The following is a 16,091-nucleotide window of genomic DNA, read 5'->3' as shown; positions in this document are numbered from 1 at the left end:
AGGTTGATCATCCATTGAAGCTTTGAAAATCATCCGTGGAGACTGTCTTTTTGGAAGTTAACTCTACTTCATTTACACAAGATTACAAAACATCTAATATTTACAATTAACCATACTATCTTGTATATCAATCTAGTAGTTAACATGACTTGAACAATCTATAACATTTAGTTCACTAAGCTATCCAAGTATGCAAAGATGTGCTACTAGTCTTATTGTACATAAGCTGCTCTTTCAACGGATGTTGAAAAATGATCATCCGTTGAAAGCTACAATTTCACTTAACCAAAATCTACTAAGTGTTTTGTTCAAGTTATCATCAAGTACACAACATATTGCTAACATGTAGGATTACAACATGTTTGTTGTGAGTGTAAGTATTCTATGGATTGCTCAAATGCATAATTGTAATATTTGATACTAAATATACTTTCAACTGAGGCTCAATCCTCAATTTCCAACCAATGCTATAGAATGCTTCATTTTGATCTCTAAATGTTAACTTATTATATTTTTGTTTAATACACATAGGATTCTATGCTATGAATGAAATTAAATTGAAACAATTACTTTATCAGACTCATTATAACTCTTAAACAAGTCTAAAGATATACACAAAATTATCATGTATAATATTATATGTGATTAAAAATTAATGTTGCAATTGAACATATAGAAGAGTAAACATTTATTTTTCTCCTATATATTTGCAAAAAAAATTTAACTAACATCATACCGCAACTATTTGTGATGATATTATTTGAGAGACTTTTTTATAAACTCGACATCATGATTTTCACTGTAAAATAAATATTCATAAAAATAAATGGTAAAACAATTTATTTAGTGGTAATCGTAAAAAATAGCAAAATTAAATATTTTTTTGACTAGTATGCGTATAGCTCGAGTAAAGGTTCCTAATATATATATTGATACAATAAAAAATAAAAATTGACATATATCTCATTCTAGATATCTTATTTAAAATTTGATTGCAGGGATTTGTTTTATTCCTATTTATTTACAAGAAATATAAATCAACAGAAATAAATAAATCAAGCTACATATATTATAAATAAACCGATTTATGAGCCATTTACCATGGACTGTAGAGACTATAATCCACGTACATAACAATCTTTTCATTTGACATTCCAAACACTACACACACTACACACAGAAATAATTGTATCCCTATAATAACCCCTCAATATCTCTCCCTCACCCACAATCTCTCTCACACACAAACACACCTTGAAAGTACACGCACATGACAATTATCTCACCACCGTCATGCCGTCATCAGCCATACCTTCCTCGTGGTCTCACAACCGTCCGGAGCATCTAATTTCTCGCCTGAGATCCGCCGGCGAAGCCAGAATCAAAGCTTTAAGAGAACTTAAGAATCAAATTATCGGCAATCGCACCAAAAAATTGACCTATATTAAGCTCGGCGCTGTTCCGTTCGTCGTCGAGATTCTCTGCTCCGCCGCCTTTGATGTCTCCGGCGATGTTAACACTGTTTTGGTCCAGTCGTGTGCTGTTCTCGGAAGCTTCGCGTGTGGTGTGGATGCTGGTGTTAAGGCGGTGCTTGAGGCCGGGGCGTTTCAGCATTTGATGCTTCTCATTTCGCATCGTAACGAGAAGGTGAATTGAGTTTTTTCGTTGAATTATTGTTGTGTTTGTTAGTTGTGTTGTGAATTAGGTTAAATTGTTGATTTTGATGTTGTGTTGAAATGTTCGTGAATTTAGAAATGTGGTGAATTTTGTGGATAAGTAGGGGAGATATGTGTATCTGTTCCGTGATGATTAGGTAACAGGTTAAATTGATATGGTTTTTGTGTTGTAAGGTTTCGGTTTTGGGAATATGTGTTGAATTAATTTGGCGGATATATGTTTTTGGCTTAACAAGTGATGATAAGGTAAATGATGTTTTGATATGGTTTTTGTGGTTTTAGTCGGACTTTGTTTTGTAAGGTTTCGATTTTGGGAATAAAGATTGAATACTTTTGGGTGTGGAACAAGTGATGAAAAGGTGAAATGATAATTTGATATGTTTGTGTGTTTTTTAGCTTAGACTTTGTGCTGCAAGGTTTCGATTTTGGGAAATGTATTGAATAATTTTGGCGGATATAAGATATATGTGTGTGTGTGTGTGTTTGACGGTACAAGTGATGATAACGTAAAGAAATAATTGAATTAGGTTAAAATTGTTAATTTTGAGGTTATGTTGAAATGTTGGGTGAATTTAGAAATGTGGTTAATTTGTGATAAATAGGGGAGATATGTGTGCTTGTGCGTGGTAATTAGGTAAAAGGATAATTTGATACGGTTCTTGTGTTCTTTTATGAGCTCGAACTTTGTTTTTGTAAGGTCCCAATTTTGGGAATATGTGTTGAATACTGTTAGATTATATATATGTATATATATTTTGGCTTAACAAGCGGTGATAAAGTAAACTGATGATTTCATATGGTTTTTTGTGTTTTTAGCTGTACGTTGTTTTGTAAGGTTTCGATTTTGGGAATATTTATCGAATCCTTTTGGTAGATATATGTTGTTTTTGGTGGAACAAGTGATGATAAGGTGACATGATAATTTGAAATGGTTTTTGTGTTTTTTAGCTCAGACTTTGTGTTTTAATGTTTCGATTTTGGGAAATGTAATGAATACTTTTGGTGGATATATATATATATATATTTGTTTTTGACGGAACAAGTAATGACAAGGTAAATAAATAATTGAATTGGAAATTTTTATTTATTAGCTCTTGTCGTGAGGTGATTGAATTAGTTTAAATTTTTAATTTTGATGCGAACATGTTGGACTGAAGTTTTAATTAATCGCGAATATGCATTGAAATGGAGGATTAGGGCTGGTAAATGTATCTGTTGCGCTGGAACCAGTGATGGAATTCAGAATAGTAGATTATGGCGGTTCGAGCTTATCGGAGTGCTTAGTTGCCTTAATTTAATACTCATTATGGGGAGCACAATGAATTAGGTTTAAATAGATAACGGTTGACTGACAAGAGGTGCTAGTGTTCTAGGAAAAGGAGAATCAAGACACGTGTCTTGAAGAAATAGGCACCTGCAAGATAAGTCTGAAAGGGCTTGAATGATTAAGGATTGGTAAAATGAGGATATATTAATTATGATATGTCTTTAATATTTATTAATTCTAAAAAGTCTTCTTGGCGTATTTTCCCTTCTTAATGGTATATTAATTATGATATGTGTTTAGTATTTATTAATTCTAAAAAGTCTTCTTGGCGTATTTTCCCTTCTTAATGGTAATTATTTTGAGATGTAAGATTCTTTTTGATTTTTAGCCTGTTCAGATCTTACACCAAACAAGAGGTAATATAACTTTACAATAGACTTTATGCAAGTGGCTAGTTGTTTTTTCAACATTAAGTCCCAAGGTTTGTCATATACACATGACGGCGGGAGTGCCGTCTTAAACAGATTTGGACATGTATCTTTATTTATTGACATTTATTTTTCCCCTCACATTCCTATAGCGTCAACACGAGTGAAATATTATGTTCTCTGGTCCTCAGTTTTCGCAAATTAAAGTTGTGAAAGACTAAAATTAAAAATTTAATTTAGATACCAATTTGGATTGTTAGATCTTAATATAGTTGTCATTGACGTTACCTGGTTTCGCATTTGTAGTTTGTTTGTAAGATTCTGCGCACACAATATCTTTCAATGGATATTTTGACATGCTCCAAATTTCGTTTTGAATCTGCAGCGTATGACGTATCTACCAATGTTATACAATTACAGGTTTTCATTTTTAGGTCAAGGGAAGAACAATTATCATGTAGTAATTTGGAATTCCTGTATCAGCTCATTATGATAAGTTTATTAGAGGCTAGACTGCCCGTACCTTTCACATTATTCATGCAAGATAAGGGCATGTTTGTACTCACTGTCCTTTAATAGTTTGTACCACAAATTGTATGTCTTCTATTAAAGACCAAGCTCTATTACATACCGTAAGGCATCTTTGGGGCGACTCATTTGTATTTTGATGAATGATGCTTCTTTCAAGTATTATAATGTCTTCTATTCCATATTTCAGTATGGTGGTTCTGTTTTTACTGTAGGTTGTTGATGCCGCTGCTCGTGCCTTGAGAATGATTTATCAATCCAAATTGGCCCCGAAGTATGATTTTGTTCATACGAAAAACATTGAGTTCATTTTATCATTGCTGAATAGAACGAATGAGAATGTTACTGGACTTGGTGCTAGTATCATTACGCAGTCCTGCCGGACAAAGCTGGAGCAGAGTGCTCTCAGTGATGCTGGAGTCCTCAAGAAACTGGTCTCTCTTCTTAGAGGTTCTCTAAGCCAGAGAGATGCTAGTTTAGAGTCGTTAGCCTCACTAATTAAAGATAATCCAGCGGTCATCTCGAAGTTTGTTGGTCCTGAAAGTGGTAGAGCTTTGAGTGCTGTGACTGAGTTAACAAAAGATAGGTATCCTCGGACAAGGTTGCTTGCTTGCATGTGTTTGATTGTAGTAAATAGTTCGTCTCCTACCTGTCTTCAAGGTGCAGGAATCAAAATGAAATTGATAACAATTTTGCTTGAGCTTATGGATGATCCTGGTGAAGTTGGGGATGAAGCTGGCTTTGCTTTGTCAAGTTTTATTTCAGAATCGGAGGATCTGCAGAAATTAGCATTCGAGGCAAATGTTGTTGATAAACTATGTGACCAGTTGCAGAATTGTTTATTACAGATCCGACGTTATCAAGGTATACTGGTGGCTCTGGCTGGTCTAAGCTCAAAACTGGAGTGCTGCAGATCAAAGATCTTTACGCATAAGGTTTGTTGTCTCAGCAAAATGATCAATTTGGCTTTTAATGATTTTTTTGCCAGTAGTTTTCCTCGTCTCAGTTGTAAATTCTTTTAGCTTAATATTTTGATTTTGACATCTATCTTAATGGCATGATATGGGGACAACTAAAATTTAACATACAGGAAAGCTTAGCAACTTCCATTTGACCCCCCATATATATATATATCAGGGAAAATAGCTATGTAATAAGTTTTACCATTTGGGTTCGTCATCCAACAGATTCCAGTGTCAGATAAATCAGTGGATGGATAGGATACTAGATTACATATTATATAAACCCTAGCTCTGTAGTCTTATTAGATTCCTAGATTAGTTGTTTCTTGTAAGTTGTATCCAACAAGTTACCGCGACTCTCCAGATTTGCTTGTCCCTATAGGTAGTCTTGAGTCAGCTTAACCAGGGATTGGATTTCCGCCTCTAGAACTCCTGTCACGTGCAAATTATTGATTTTTCTTCTCCTTTATTTTTTTTGTCAGTTAAAGCAATGCGAGGAACTCTACTGCTTCAAGTATATATTTTTTCGTTGAATATAGAAGTCTATTTCAATAAAAAACTCTCGGCAGCTTTAAGTATATCACCGTTGCTAGGCGAAGAAAATTTATGTTTTTTTTATAACAAAATGACACATTCTATATCTTATACCTTCTTGATTCCTTTCTTCTAGTGCTGCTTAGAAAACAGACCAGAAAGGTAATCTCTTCAGAGTCCTTACTAAAGTTTTGTGAGAAATCTCCGTCATCGGTACATTGATAAGCCAGTGATATGCGAAACACAATTTCCCTCTGGTTTACTTTACAGCAAAAATTGTGATTTTCATCATTTACTGCAAAGGTTAAGAAAGGGTAACCTGACTGTGCAACAAAATGCAAAAAAAAATGTCAACCTTTATAGAAAATTTAGCGGATGTGTATGCATGTATATGCATCATAGTTTTGGTATTATCCTATATCGTTTTAAAAATGAAATTGGTCATTGCACACTTCTGAATAAACAAAGTAGATAAGCTAAATGACCAGTTTTATTGTTGGACCAGAATCAGTTATAGATAGTTTTATTGTTGGACCAGAATAGTTGTAAACAGTCCTGATATGCTAATACAAATATGTTTACTTAGTAGCAATGAATGCTTAAAGTGCAGGCGTTCAACTTGATGATCGATGCCTTAAATCATGAAAGATCTGAAATACGTGTTGCAGCATGCCTTTGTTTAAAGAGTCTCTCACGCTCAGTCCAGGTATGTTAAAAATTGCTAAACGTTCCATTTTTATGTAGGATATTAGCCTCTCAATCTCTGATAATCTTGGCTAACATCCTGTCATTTCAGCATCTAAGTGCGGGTCATTTTATGACTGAAACCATCATTATGCCTCTCATTCAGCTCTTGTGCGATACTTCTACTTCTGTGCAGGTATGTCTTGTTTTTCCCTGATAAAATTTAATGGGTGTTACCTGGACGCTTTATTTCACCTCCAGTACCCATGTTAGACATTGGTATGGACATAATAGAATTCAATTTTAGACCACAAACATGCCAGAGATTTCAAAATACTTCGTACTACGATACTTGGACTTATCCAAGTTCGACACTTCTAGCAAAGTCCAGTTACATAGATATGTATTATTAGGCAGAAAACTTAACGGTCATCCTTCCTTCTGAAGCAAAAGCTTTATTTAACATTTTATCTTTTATATAATGAATAATCACAAGGATACATCCACATTAGAATTATTACACTGGAAGTAAAAAACTACATTCAAATGGGTGAATATGGAATTACTACTTAAGTTCTATTTGATCGCTCATTTTAACACAAACAATTTTGCCGTTTTATCGAAGTATTCATTTTTATAAATTGGAAAAAGAAAAGGCAAGATGGATGCCTCATGTTGATAGTGCAATCCTGCAGTATTTGACTTTAAAGAATTAATGTATAGTGTTATGTTTTCTGTTTTTTCAGGTAGCAGCCCTTGGTGCTATCAGCAACATAATGGTCAATTTTGCTGTGCACAAGCCACTTTTCATAAGATGTGGCGGTGTAAAGCAGCTTGTTCAGCTATCAAAATCCATGGACTCAACTATTAGGGTAAATGCTGTGTTGGCTTTGAGAAACTTACTGTTTTGTGTGGACAAGACTTGCAAAGAAGGGATCTTATCTGAGCTAACAGCATCCACATTAAGTAGCCTTATATGTGGTAATTTTAATAGCGATCTTATGTTAATAGCTTATAAATATTATGACGCTTTATATATGCTAATGCACAACTTTCTGTGCATCCAGATCCCAAAACTTCTGTCCAGGAGCAAGCACTGGGCTTTGTTCGGAATCTTGTTGATGGACTTCCAGATTCTATTGAGTTTATCTTTCTCGAGGACAGTCTCTTGCTCCATGCTGTTGGAAGGCGACTGCTGAGTTCTTCTAGCACTGAAGTTCTTGTTCAGGTAGAAAACTAATTCATGAACATACCTATTGGCACCACTTAGTTACATATGTACAGCTGGAGGATATTATTGGTCAAGTTGGGTTAGCATGCAAATTTAGTAGAATATGAATTGGGGTTGCTCAGCTGTTACTAATCTTTAGTTTATGGAGCCATAACTTAAGAGTGTTGTTAAATTGGAATGACATGATAATTAGTAAGAAATATATGTTTCAAGGTGACACTGATGACCGTCTTGCCGTGAGGATGATTAGTATATTTACAAGTGTTACCTTGAATTTTGTGCAGGCTTAAATAAACTATAGGCATACATTAATTATGCTATTAATCACTGACAATTATTTGGAAATTTCGTTGGAATAGTAAATATCTATTAGTGGTCCCTGTTTATATCCTCAAGAGTTGGTGCGATACTTGTTTTTCAATCATTTTCTGATGTGGGGGAAGGAATCAAGTATAAATTTTCTTAATTTTATGTTTTTGTTTAGGGATACAGTTGAATGTAATTTACTATGAAATTATGTAAGTAGATTATTTGGAATATCCTAGATTATGGTAGTTGAATAACTAATAGAATTTTTCGTTTATGGCAGCTATGGTAGTATGTATATTTGTAAAATTAAGAAAATATTAATATTTGCTTAATTTAGTGGATTAGCATTATGTAGATATTTATTGAAGTGATTTCCTTGTTTTCACGATGATATTTATTGGTTAAGTTTTAGGTTCTCCTCCTATGTAAGGACACGTAGTTTTATATCTTTAGAATTTGAATCGTGATTTTTTTTACATGGTCGCACAAACATTTGATGGAAGTGCTGCTATGAAAATATGAACAATCATAGAATTAGGTATGATCACATATCTAAACTGGTTGCTTATATGCAAGTAGGAATCTGATTTCCATTTTCCGGAATTGTGGTAGGGGTAGGAGGTTGACTAAGCCAAATCTTCTGTAAGAAATTGACCATAATACCTATATTTCTCCAACCCATGGCCCGATATACTGATTGGCAGGTTCAGGGACGGAGGCAGGGGGTGGCCGGCGGGTGCGGCCGCCACCCCAAGCTCCGGTATAATCGTGAAATTAGTATTAAAATTTATGAAAAAAATTACATATTTATATTTTTAGTAGTAAAAAAAATTATTTTTAATTTTCGCCCCCTCAAAAATATATAAATTTTATGAATTTAGTACTAAAATTAATGATGTTTACAATATTTATGAATTTAGATACACGAATTCAAGTAGATTATGTACATTAAAGTTGTTAAAAATAATATTTATTAATTTATTTAATATATAATAAATTAAAAATAAATATTAGTTAGTCCGATAAAAATTTCGCCTCCCCAACCACCGGTTTCTGGCTCCGTCCCTGAGCAGGTTCTTGGCCCAAATTACCCACCCCATATGCTAGACACAGAAGTGTGTCTAAAATACTGCAGACTTTGAAAACCGTGCTTCTCTCTCCTGTACTCAAAAGTACCTCCACACGCAATTAATCTTCTCTCCAGAGAAAAGCATCAGATTATATCTGTACAGAGAGAAAAGCAATTATCGATGTTGGTGTTATACCGTCTAGTGTCTTTTACACAAATAGTCAAAGACTAATACTAGATTACTCTATTGTCTACCCTTCCCTTTCTTCACTTTAGTCGGGCAAACCGACCAAGTATCTGGAAAGACAATCATCACAAAAGCCAAAAAAGAGACATACACTTAGGCCTTCGTCTTCTGTAGCGGTAGTGTACATGTCCTCGTGAAACGTTAGTGCACATCTTCACATTTATGCAGTGGGCCTCAGGCTTTCAGTATTGCTATCAATTCTGATAAATCGTGAATTATGTGGAAACTTTTATATAGGGAATGTATGTCCTTAGCAACGTGGCTTCAGGGAACGAGTTTCACAAAGAAGCAGTTATTCGCCAACTACTAATGCAAGCAGAACCTGATGCCATGTCGATCGTGATCAAGTTCTTGCAAAATAATGACAGCCAATTACGCATAGCTGCTGTTTGGGCATGTAATGCGTATCTGCGTATCACGTTATTATCTGTCGCGCATGTCAAGGTGGATACTCCATCGGAAGTTATGTTTACTTCGACATGTGATTGGAAAAAAACTTGTCATCTTGACACACAACCCCCACTAGTGTATCTGATTGTTACGCCTTCCACAGTAGCGTGACTAATGGGTTTTTAGGGCCAACTGTGACGCCTATGGGTATTTTGGGATATGCCTATTAAAATATGGTTATATTGGGCCTTGACCCATCTTTTGTCTTGTCAGTACACTGTACATTATTAGTGCACATCTTCACATTTATGCAGTGGGCCTCAGGCTTTCAGTATTGCTATCAATTCTGATAAATCGTGAATTATGTGGAAACTTTTATATAGGGAATGTATGTCCTTAGCAACGTGGCTTCAGGGAACGAGTTTCACAAGGAAGCAGTTATTCGCCAACTACTAATGCAAGCAGAACCTGATGCCATGTCGATTGTGATCAAGTTCTTGCAAAATAATGACAGCCAATTACGCATAGCTGCTGTTTGGGCTTTGGTAAATCTCACCTCTCCCAGTAGTCCTGGTGCATTTCGTCGGGTTGTAAGATTAAGAAATGCTGGTGTTGTTCAACAATTAAAGACTATGGTCACTGATCCCTGCTTGGATGTTAAGGTCAATATATCATAATTGTGACGTTTCTTCATTGCCTGTTTAATATGCACTATCTGATATCTATGTATTTGTGCTCTCAGCTTCGTGTACGAACAGCATTAGGGCAGTCCATGACTTTTGATGATGGTGTGGTTGTGGTATGATTTATTTTTCCCATGCGGAACTCAATTGCCAATATGGAGCGGTAACTCATAATGGAAAATTGTCTGAGATCATCGTTGCCTTTAGGAGTACAACATGGTATGCTTACATTAGGGATTTATCATGTCAATGTTCATGATCATAGGGCTCAGATGTATTTCTGTACGATTGTAATAGTCAGTGTAATCTGATTTTTCATTTAGTTTTATCCTCCTTCCGTACAAATATAATATTTTTGAAAAAGTTTCATGGCCTCAATTGTCTTTCTTGGTTTTACCTTCATCTTCTTTCGGGCCTGGATTGAAAACGGAACTTTAGAAACATATTTTTGATCAATTTCCAGTTTCTGGATGGAAGTCTGAACTTTGCTTCCTTTAATTCTATATAGCTGTTACTTACATTCAACTTGTGACTTGCGAGGTACTAGATTTGTTACATTATCTTTTCTGTTTCCCTTTAGTTGTCTCTCCAAAGAAGTTTCATTATGGAAATTGTTGGAACGTTTTTGGAACTTCCACCTTTGCTTGACCATATAACTGCTTTGTTTATTTGTTGGAATTGTATTGTTTTCAATATTACTTATAGTAACTCTTGCTGGACATGAGCTCTCTTGAATTTTAATACTGCAAGGCAGGTTCATTGGAATAGTAATTTTAGTCGACTAACAGCTTCTAAACCCATCGACCTATTTTTGTTTTAGGTATTTAGACACTCGTGCCAGTCAATATTATTTGATTTGCATGGACTTGCATGGTTATCCCGTTTACCTTGCATCATTACTAATGTTGGGTAGTTGCATATATTCCAATGCATTGTTCTTGAGTATACATGGAAGGGTACAATGAATATCTCTTGATCAGAGGTCAGGGAGAGGGATAGCTATTCAACTAATCATCCAATTGTCCGACCAATTATTATTGGTTTCTTGTTGTTTTGGTTCTTTTATATCGATAAAAATTACTTGTAACAATTTAGAAAAGAATACCCGGTTTAAGAATTTCGGCCCAACACAGAATACCCAGTTAAATAATTTGGGCCAAATATACATGTTGGATTTGCATTCTCTGAATGGTTTATACAAGGAATGTTAATAATTACTTTCCGTTAACAAAATTCAGGAGTCAAGATAAAATCACCAATTTTTTTAATATATAAAAGTCAGCTTGATCCTTTCAAGTACAAAATATAAAAGGTGAACTAATATATATTCTATGTTATGGACAAAAAGGATCATAATTTTAAGTAATAAATTGGTGATGCCTAGCATAAAGTTTGATAATAATTAATCAATTCGTACTATTCATATTTAGTTACTTGAGTTACTAGGTTAAACTGAATTAACATATAATTATTTTTTAATTATATAAATGTATTATGTAAATACGTAACGACATAAGTTAATATTGGGTCCGGTAGGGTTTTGTTTGGTTTGAATTGTATTTCGGCTATCCTGGTTGAATTTTGGTTTGTTTAGTCTAAAATTAAACCCGAACCAAATTTAATAGGTTTTTAAAATAAAAATCGAATCTGTAATTAAATCATAAAGCTGGGTTTGATAGTAATCATTCGGGTCGATTCGATCGGATAATAATCGGTTCGGAAAATTATGTCAATAGCGGCCCTAACAAATTATTACTAATAAATATCGGTGTTTTAAAAGTCACCACTCGTACTAGACGGTGACTAATGAACTTATAACTCCAAACATCAGTAATAATGCATGAAAAAAGATTTAATTGGTAAGAAATAAGAATTAGTAAAAACTATTAAAAGTGATAAAAAAATAAAAGGTAGAAATAGAAATAAAAATAAAAATTAATATAATTTACGTATAAATAATTACTATTTTAGACGGTTAAACCACAAATTTTACCCTCAAAATGATCTATAATTCAAAAGTCAGCTCTTGAAATTTCATTTATTCCAATTATACAATACTTTTAAATATATTTAATATATGATAATTATATATAGTTAAAATAATAAAAAACTCTATATATAAAATAATTACATGTTAAAAATATTGTTAAATCAATTAATATTAATCGGCAACTCCAATTTCCAATGTTTGGCCTCACTCTTGAGTTTAATTTTCCTTTGGTCAGTCATATTTCAAATTTTCAACCAAAATAAAACAAATAGGTCCAAAAACATAAAAGTGGGTGGGTTGGGTTTTGTGCTGAACTCAAACAATGCACTCTATCTCTTGTCCTCATCACTTTTATCTCCACACAGCAACCACTGGTTTTGTTGGGAACAAAGTACATAGAAGCAACATGAACAACCAGTTACATAGATTTAAGAACTATAAATATCAAGTTGTTGCGCTCAGTGGGAGAGACTCAGAGTTTGAAATAGATCAGGATAAGGCCCGAGAAGCACTCAAGAAGCTTGACCAACAACTTCAGTCTATTTCTGATAAACCCGTTACTCCTCCTAAAATCAGAGGTTATCATTCTTTTCTTTTGCATAAAATCTTTACATTTATGTCACTTGCTTTATTTCTAATGCTTGCTTTGCTCTAGACTGTGTTTGTCAGTGTCTGCATGTAATATATCCAAGTGGATAAGGATTTTCATGTTGTCTCTGTTTTTTTAAGAATACTTCTTTCCACTGTGCTTTTTTAAACAACATTTTTACATCCTACTATTTATGTTTACACACCCTTGTCCCCTACCTGATATACTCTTATTTTGCCGAGACTTGAACCTGCAGTAGATTTAGGTAGCTACTATGACACTGTGCTAGAGACTCCGAACTCTGATATTTTAACAATTCCCTCTGAAATCTTTAACTACAATAATTAAACAGGTTGAATCCTAATTGTTAAAGAATGCTTGTGAAAGGAGCCTCATCAGTGGCTCTTACAGATCAAATAGTTCCATTAATCAATATTTCATATTCAAGTGGCCATTTTAATTTATTGAGCTTTATATATGTGTAAACATTGGGGTCCAAATTATCATCAAGCATAGGATAAAAGACTCAAGTTCATTTTACCTTTGAATGCTAAATGGCTAGAGATTCTCAAGGAGAGACTTTCTGGTTAAGGATTCATGGCGGGCTAGGAAGCAGGGATTCTTTGGTAAGCCAACGAATCCTTGTATCTCCACGCACCCCCGTACCGGATACTCGGATTCCTGAGGATACTTAATTACTCATAATATCCCACCTGAATTTTTTCTTTTACACAATTGGTACAACAAAATTAAATGATTTGACATAAATTGTTGCGATTTTGATGCTTATATCACATATATTTGTATCAACATGTACAAAATTATCAGTTTTGCTACTAGATCGTATCATTCTTACCATCAAATATATATTTATAATATTTTTATGTATGCTGTATCCCGCCGCACCCGAATCCCCATAATTTTGAATTTACCGAATTTCTATATCCCCGTACTACGCACCGCCGAACCCGCACCTGCACTCATGCTTCTTAGATGGCGGGAGACGTGAATCAGAGCGGGAGATGGAATGTCAAAGGAAGTTCGAAGATTTGATTCCAGTGGAAGGCCAGACAGGGTGGGAAGGTGAAGTTAAGATTTGCAGATGACTCACCATGGAATGATGAAAAAAGGAGAAACTTCTTCGTAATGTTAAGGTTATGAGTTTGCCTCTAAGGGAAATAGAGATCATGAAATGCTTGAGGAGAATAAGAATTTTATTTGCTTAAATCAGTTCCTGGTGGTTAGGAAGATTTTTAATGACATCTTGAGGTGTAAATACAAAAGGACATGATCAGGAAGTCTTTGGAAAAGATCCATTGTAGGGAGACTTGTTCGTAAAAACATTATAAGATTAAGAAGAGAGCCTAAGCTTATTCCTTTCTCTGTACCTACAGTCTAATCTTACGCTGAAGCTCTCACGCTGGAACCTCCCAAAGATTATAAAAATTCAGGATTGGCTTACCAGTCATTATTATATTGGGGTTTCTGGTGTGGGCTAGTACAAAGGTCCCTTTTTGGATAACAGTTTTTCATAGCATCTCCAGAAATAGGAAATTATATTTTGAATTCAACCTAGGAGCGGCAATTTAGGATAGTGGGTTGGGGTTGATGTATCTAGTCACACTTCTAGGTCAATCCGAACCTGGAATTGGTTAAAAAATCTCAACCTGAATCCAACCTATTATCAATGTAATTAATGCGAAATCAACCTGTTGTATAATCGTTCATGTCAAAGACACGAAAATGTATCATCATAAAAAATACAAGCAATACTATTATATTTAGCCCGATTATTAAATGTTAAATGACGCAAAACATAACAATCAGATATCTCAGGTTACCAGAGGACAATAGTATCATTTCACATTATGAAATGATAAAAAGCTCTGTAGTCACTACCGAGTCGTCTATGGATAATAAATGACATAAAAATATATTACTACTTGTCCAATGCAAGTCTCCAAATAAATTAAGTACATATAACAAATAAGAACTCATCAGTCCATCTGCAATAACAAGACATAATACACGAGTAAGTAACAATTCTGCAATGAATTTGCATCAGCCCATAGCCCATTTGGATTTGCAGTCTAAAAAGGTGGCACATGTGAAGTTCTACAAGTAGGTCTGCTTCTACAAACTGCAACAAAATTAGAGCAGCTTATAATTTTATATAGACACTTGTAGCTGTTTAGATTAAAAACTGATATTCAGTTTTCAGGAACAACATAAATGATCGCTATAACCGATAATATTTAGCAGCGCCACATTTTATCAAAGTTGTTTTACACACACACTGAACATACCTAGTACTCTCAGCATCCTTGTCACCCCTATATTCACCTCTGCTATAATTCTTGCTATCGAGTGTGTCACTAAGGGATCAGCCACATATTAGACTTTGGAAAATATTCTTAATTCATATCTAAAATTTGAGATCCTTATAATTGCTCATATAAGTTGAATGTTCAACAGGGAAGCTAATTTATTAGCTAAAGAGGGATTGAGGAGAAGTTATATAGTCAAAGGCTGAGTATAATTTTCTACACGTAAGTGGTTTGGAAGATATGTGTTAGAGTATATTTTTTTAGGTCCAACCTGCAAATTTGACTCACATTGTTAGGAAGTGATAAGGTTAAGACTGAGGAGGAAGCCGACTTGGTTGTAATAAGGGAGAGGAGAGTAGACTGGATCCCTGTTGCTGAAGAGGATGTTGTTTCCAAATCAGCTGAAAGGAAATCGGAGATATAAATTTATGGTTTATCATGTATATACTGTATGATCTTATTAGTGCAATCATATTGACCCTATATCAGAATTTTTCTATGCATATTATAGGCATTGCTTTATTTGGTTTTACGTAAAATATGTGCCAGGCAAGTATTCTACTAGACACACCTTGTCTAGGCACATTATATAACTACGTATGTTTTGATGAATGTTGGCGTAAATTAATGCAGCTGCTGATGTAAAATATACAAGAGAGCAAGCTGAAATTGATCGTTCAACAGCGCAATCATCACCGGGGCTTGCTGATGGATCTTTTCAAGCATCTTTGGTTGTAGTTCTTTTAATCTTTACAATATTCTATAATGTAATTTTTATCACAGTGATAAAACCATCTGTCGATGGACCAGGATCACCACCAACCACATTGTCCAGAGAACCTTCAAAAGCAGCTATTCTGCAGCGGTTATTATTAGGACCCTGATATTTACTTGAACCATCAAGTTGTATAGACCTGCAAGTACTGATTGTTATGAAGCATGTAAGCATATTTACAGATATTGATCTTTGTAAACATCTAAATCGGATTCATCTCAGTGCAACTATATTGGATAGCAAGAAAGCACATATGGATATGAAATTGAGTTGCCTAAAATTTATGAAAACATCAGCATATCTCAAAACAGAACCAGAAAGACGCGAGTGAACTAAACTCTAACCACATTGCTCAGCTCAGACCGTATGCCAAACACTAGCACATAAACCAGGGCACATTGT

At 34.5% G+C, this 16,091-nt stretch overlaps 2 protein-coding genes across 3 annotated transcripts; both read left to right on the top strand.

Annotated features, from left to right (window-relative positions):
- The first annotated feature begins 1,139 nt into the window (after positions 1-1,139).
- Positions 1,140-10,511, top strand: LOC141668504 (uncharacterized). Of its 2 annotated transcripts, XM_074475393.1 has the most exons (9): positions 1,140-1,647; positions 4,115-4,834; positions 6,006-6,101; positions 6,192-6,275; positions 6,826-7,060; positions 7,147-7,307; positions 9,173-9,379; positions 9,709-9,987; positions 10,068-10,511. In XM_074475393.1, the coding sequence occupies exons 1-9, from the start codon at positions 1,294-1,296 to the stop codon at positions 10,128-10,130; spliced, it is 2,199 nt and encodes a 732-aa protein (XP_074331494.1). In that variant the 5' UTR covers positions 1,140-1,293; the 3' UTR covers positions 10,131-10,511. The 2 variants fall into 2 exon arrangements, with proteins under 2 accessions (XP_074331494.1, XP_074331503.1); XM_074475402.1 differs by lacking the exon at positions 9,173-9,379 and having other exon boundaries at positions 1,141-1,647.
- Positions 10,512-12,277: 1,766 nt separating this feature from the next.
- Positions 12,278-15,896, top strand: LOC141668494 (uncharacterized). Its single transcript, XM_074475384.1, has 2 exons — positions 12,278-12,576; positions 15,548-15,896. Exons 1-2 carry the CDS (start codon positions 12,321-12,323, stop codon positions 15,796-15,798), a joined length of 507 nt encoding a protein of 168 aa, XP_074331485.1. The 5' UTR covers positions 12,278-12,320; the 3' UTR covers positions 15,799-15,896.
- Positions 15,897-16,091: the final 195 nt, after the last annotated feature.

The sequence above is a fragment of the Apium graveolens genome, chromosome 1 (assembly GCF_009905375.1).
Source record: "Apium graveolens cultivar Ventura chromosome 1, ASM990537v1, whole genome shotgun sequence".
NCBI classification, from domain to species: domain Eukaryota; kingdom Viridiplantae; phylum Streptophyta; class Magnoliopsida; order Apiales; family Apiaceae; genus Apium; species Apium graveolens.
The sequence above is the reverse complement of the archived record's forward strand: the minus strand, read 5'-3'. Positions and strand labels throughout refer to the sequence as shown.

Coding starts and splice junctions, on each gene's coding strand:
- LOC141668504 (XM_074475393.1), top strand. CDS start 1,294: ATGCCGTCATCAGCCATACCTTCCTCGTGGTCTCACAACCGTCCGGAG. Junction 1,648..4,114: donor TTTCGCATCGTAACGAGAAG/GTGAATTGAGTT, acceptor TTTTTACTGTAG/GTTGTTGATGCCGCTGCTCG. Junction 6,276..6,825: donor ATACTTCTACTTCTGTGCAG/GTATGTCTTGTT, acceptor CTGTTTTTTCAG/GTAGCAGCCCTTGGTGCTAT.
- LOC141668494 (XM_074475384.1), top strand. CDS start 12,321: ATGCACTCTATCTCTTGTCCTCATCACTTTTATCTCCACACAGCAACC. Junction 12,577..15,547: donor TACTCCTCCTAAAATCAGAG/GTTATCATTCTT, acceptor AAATTAATGCAG/CTGCTGATGTAAAATATACA.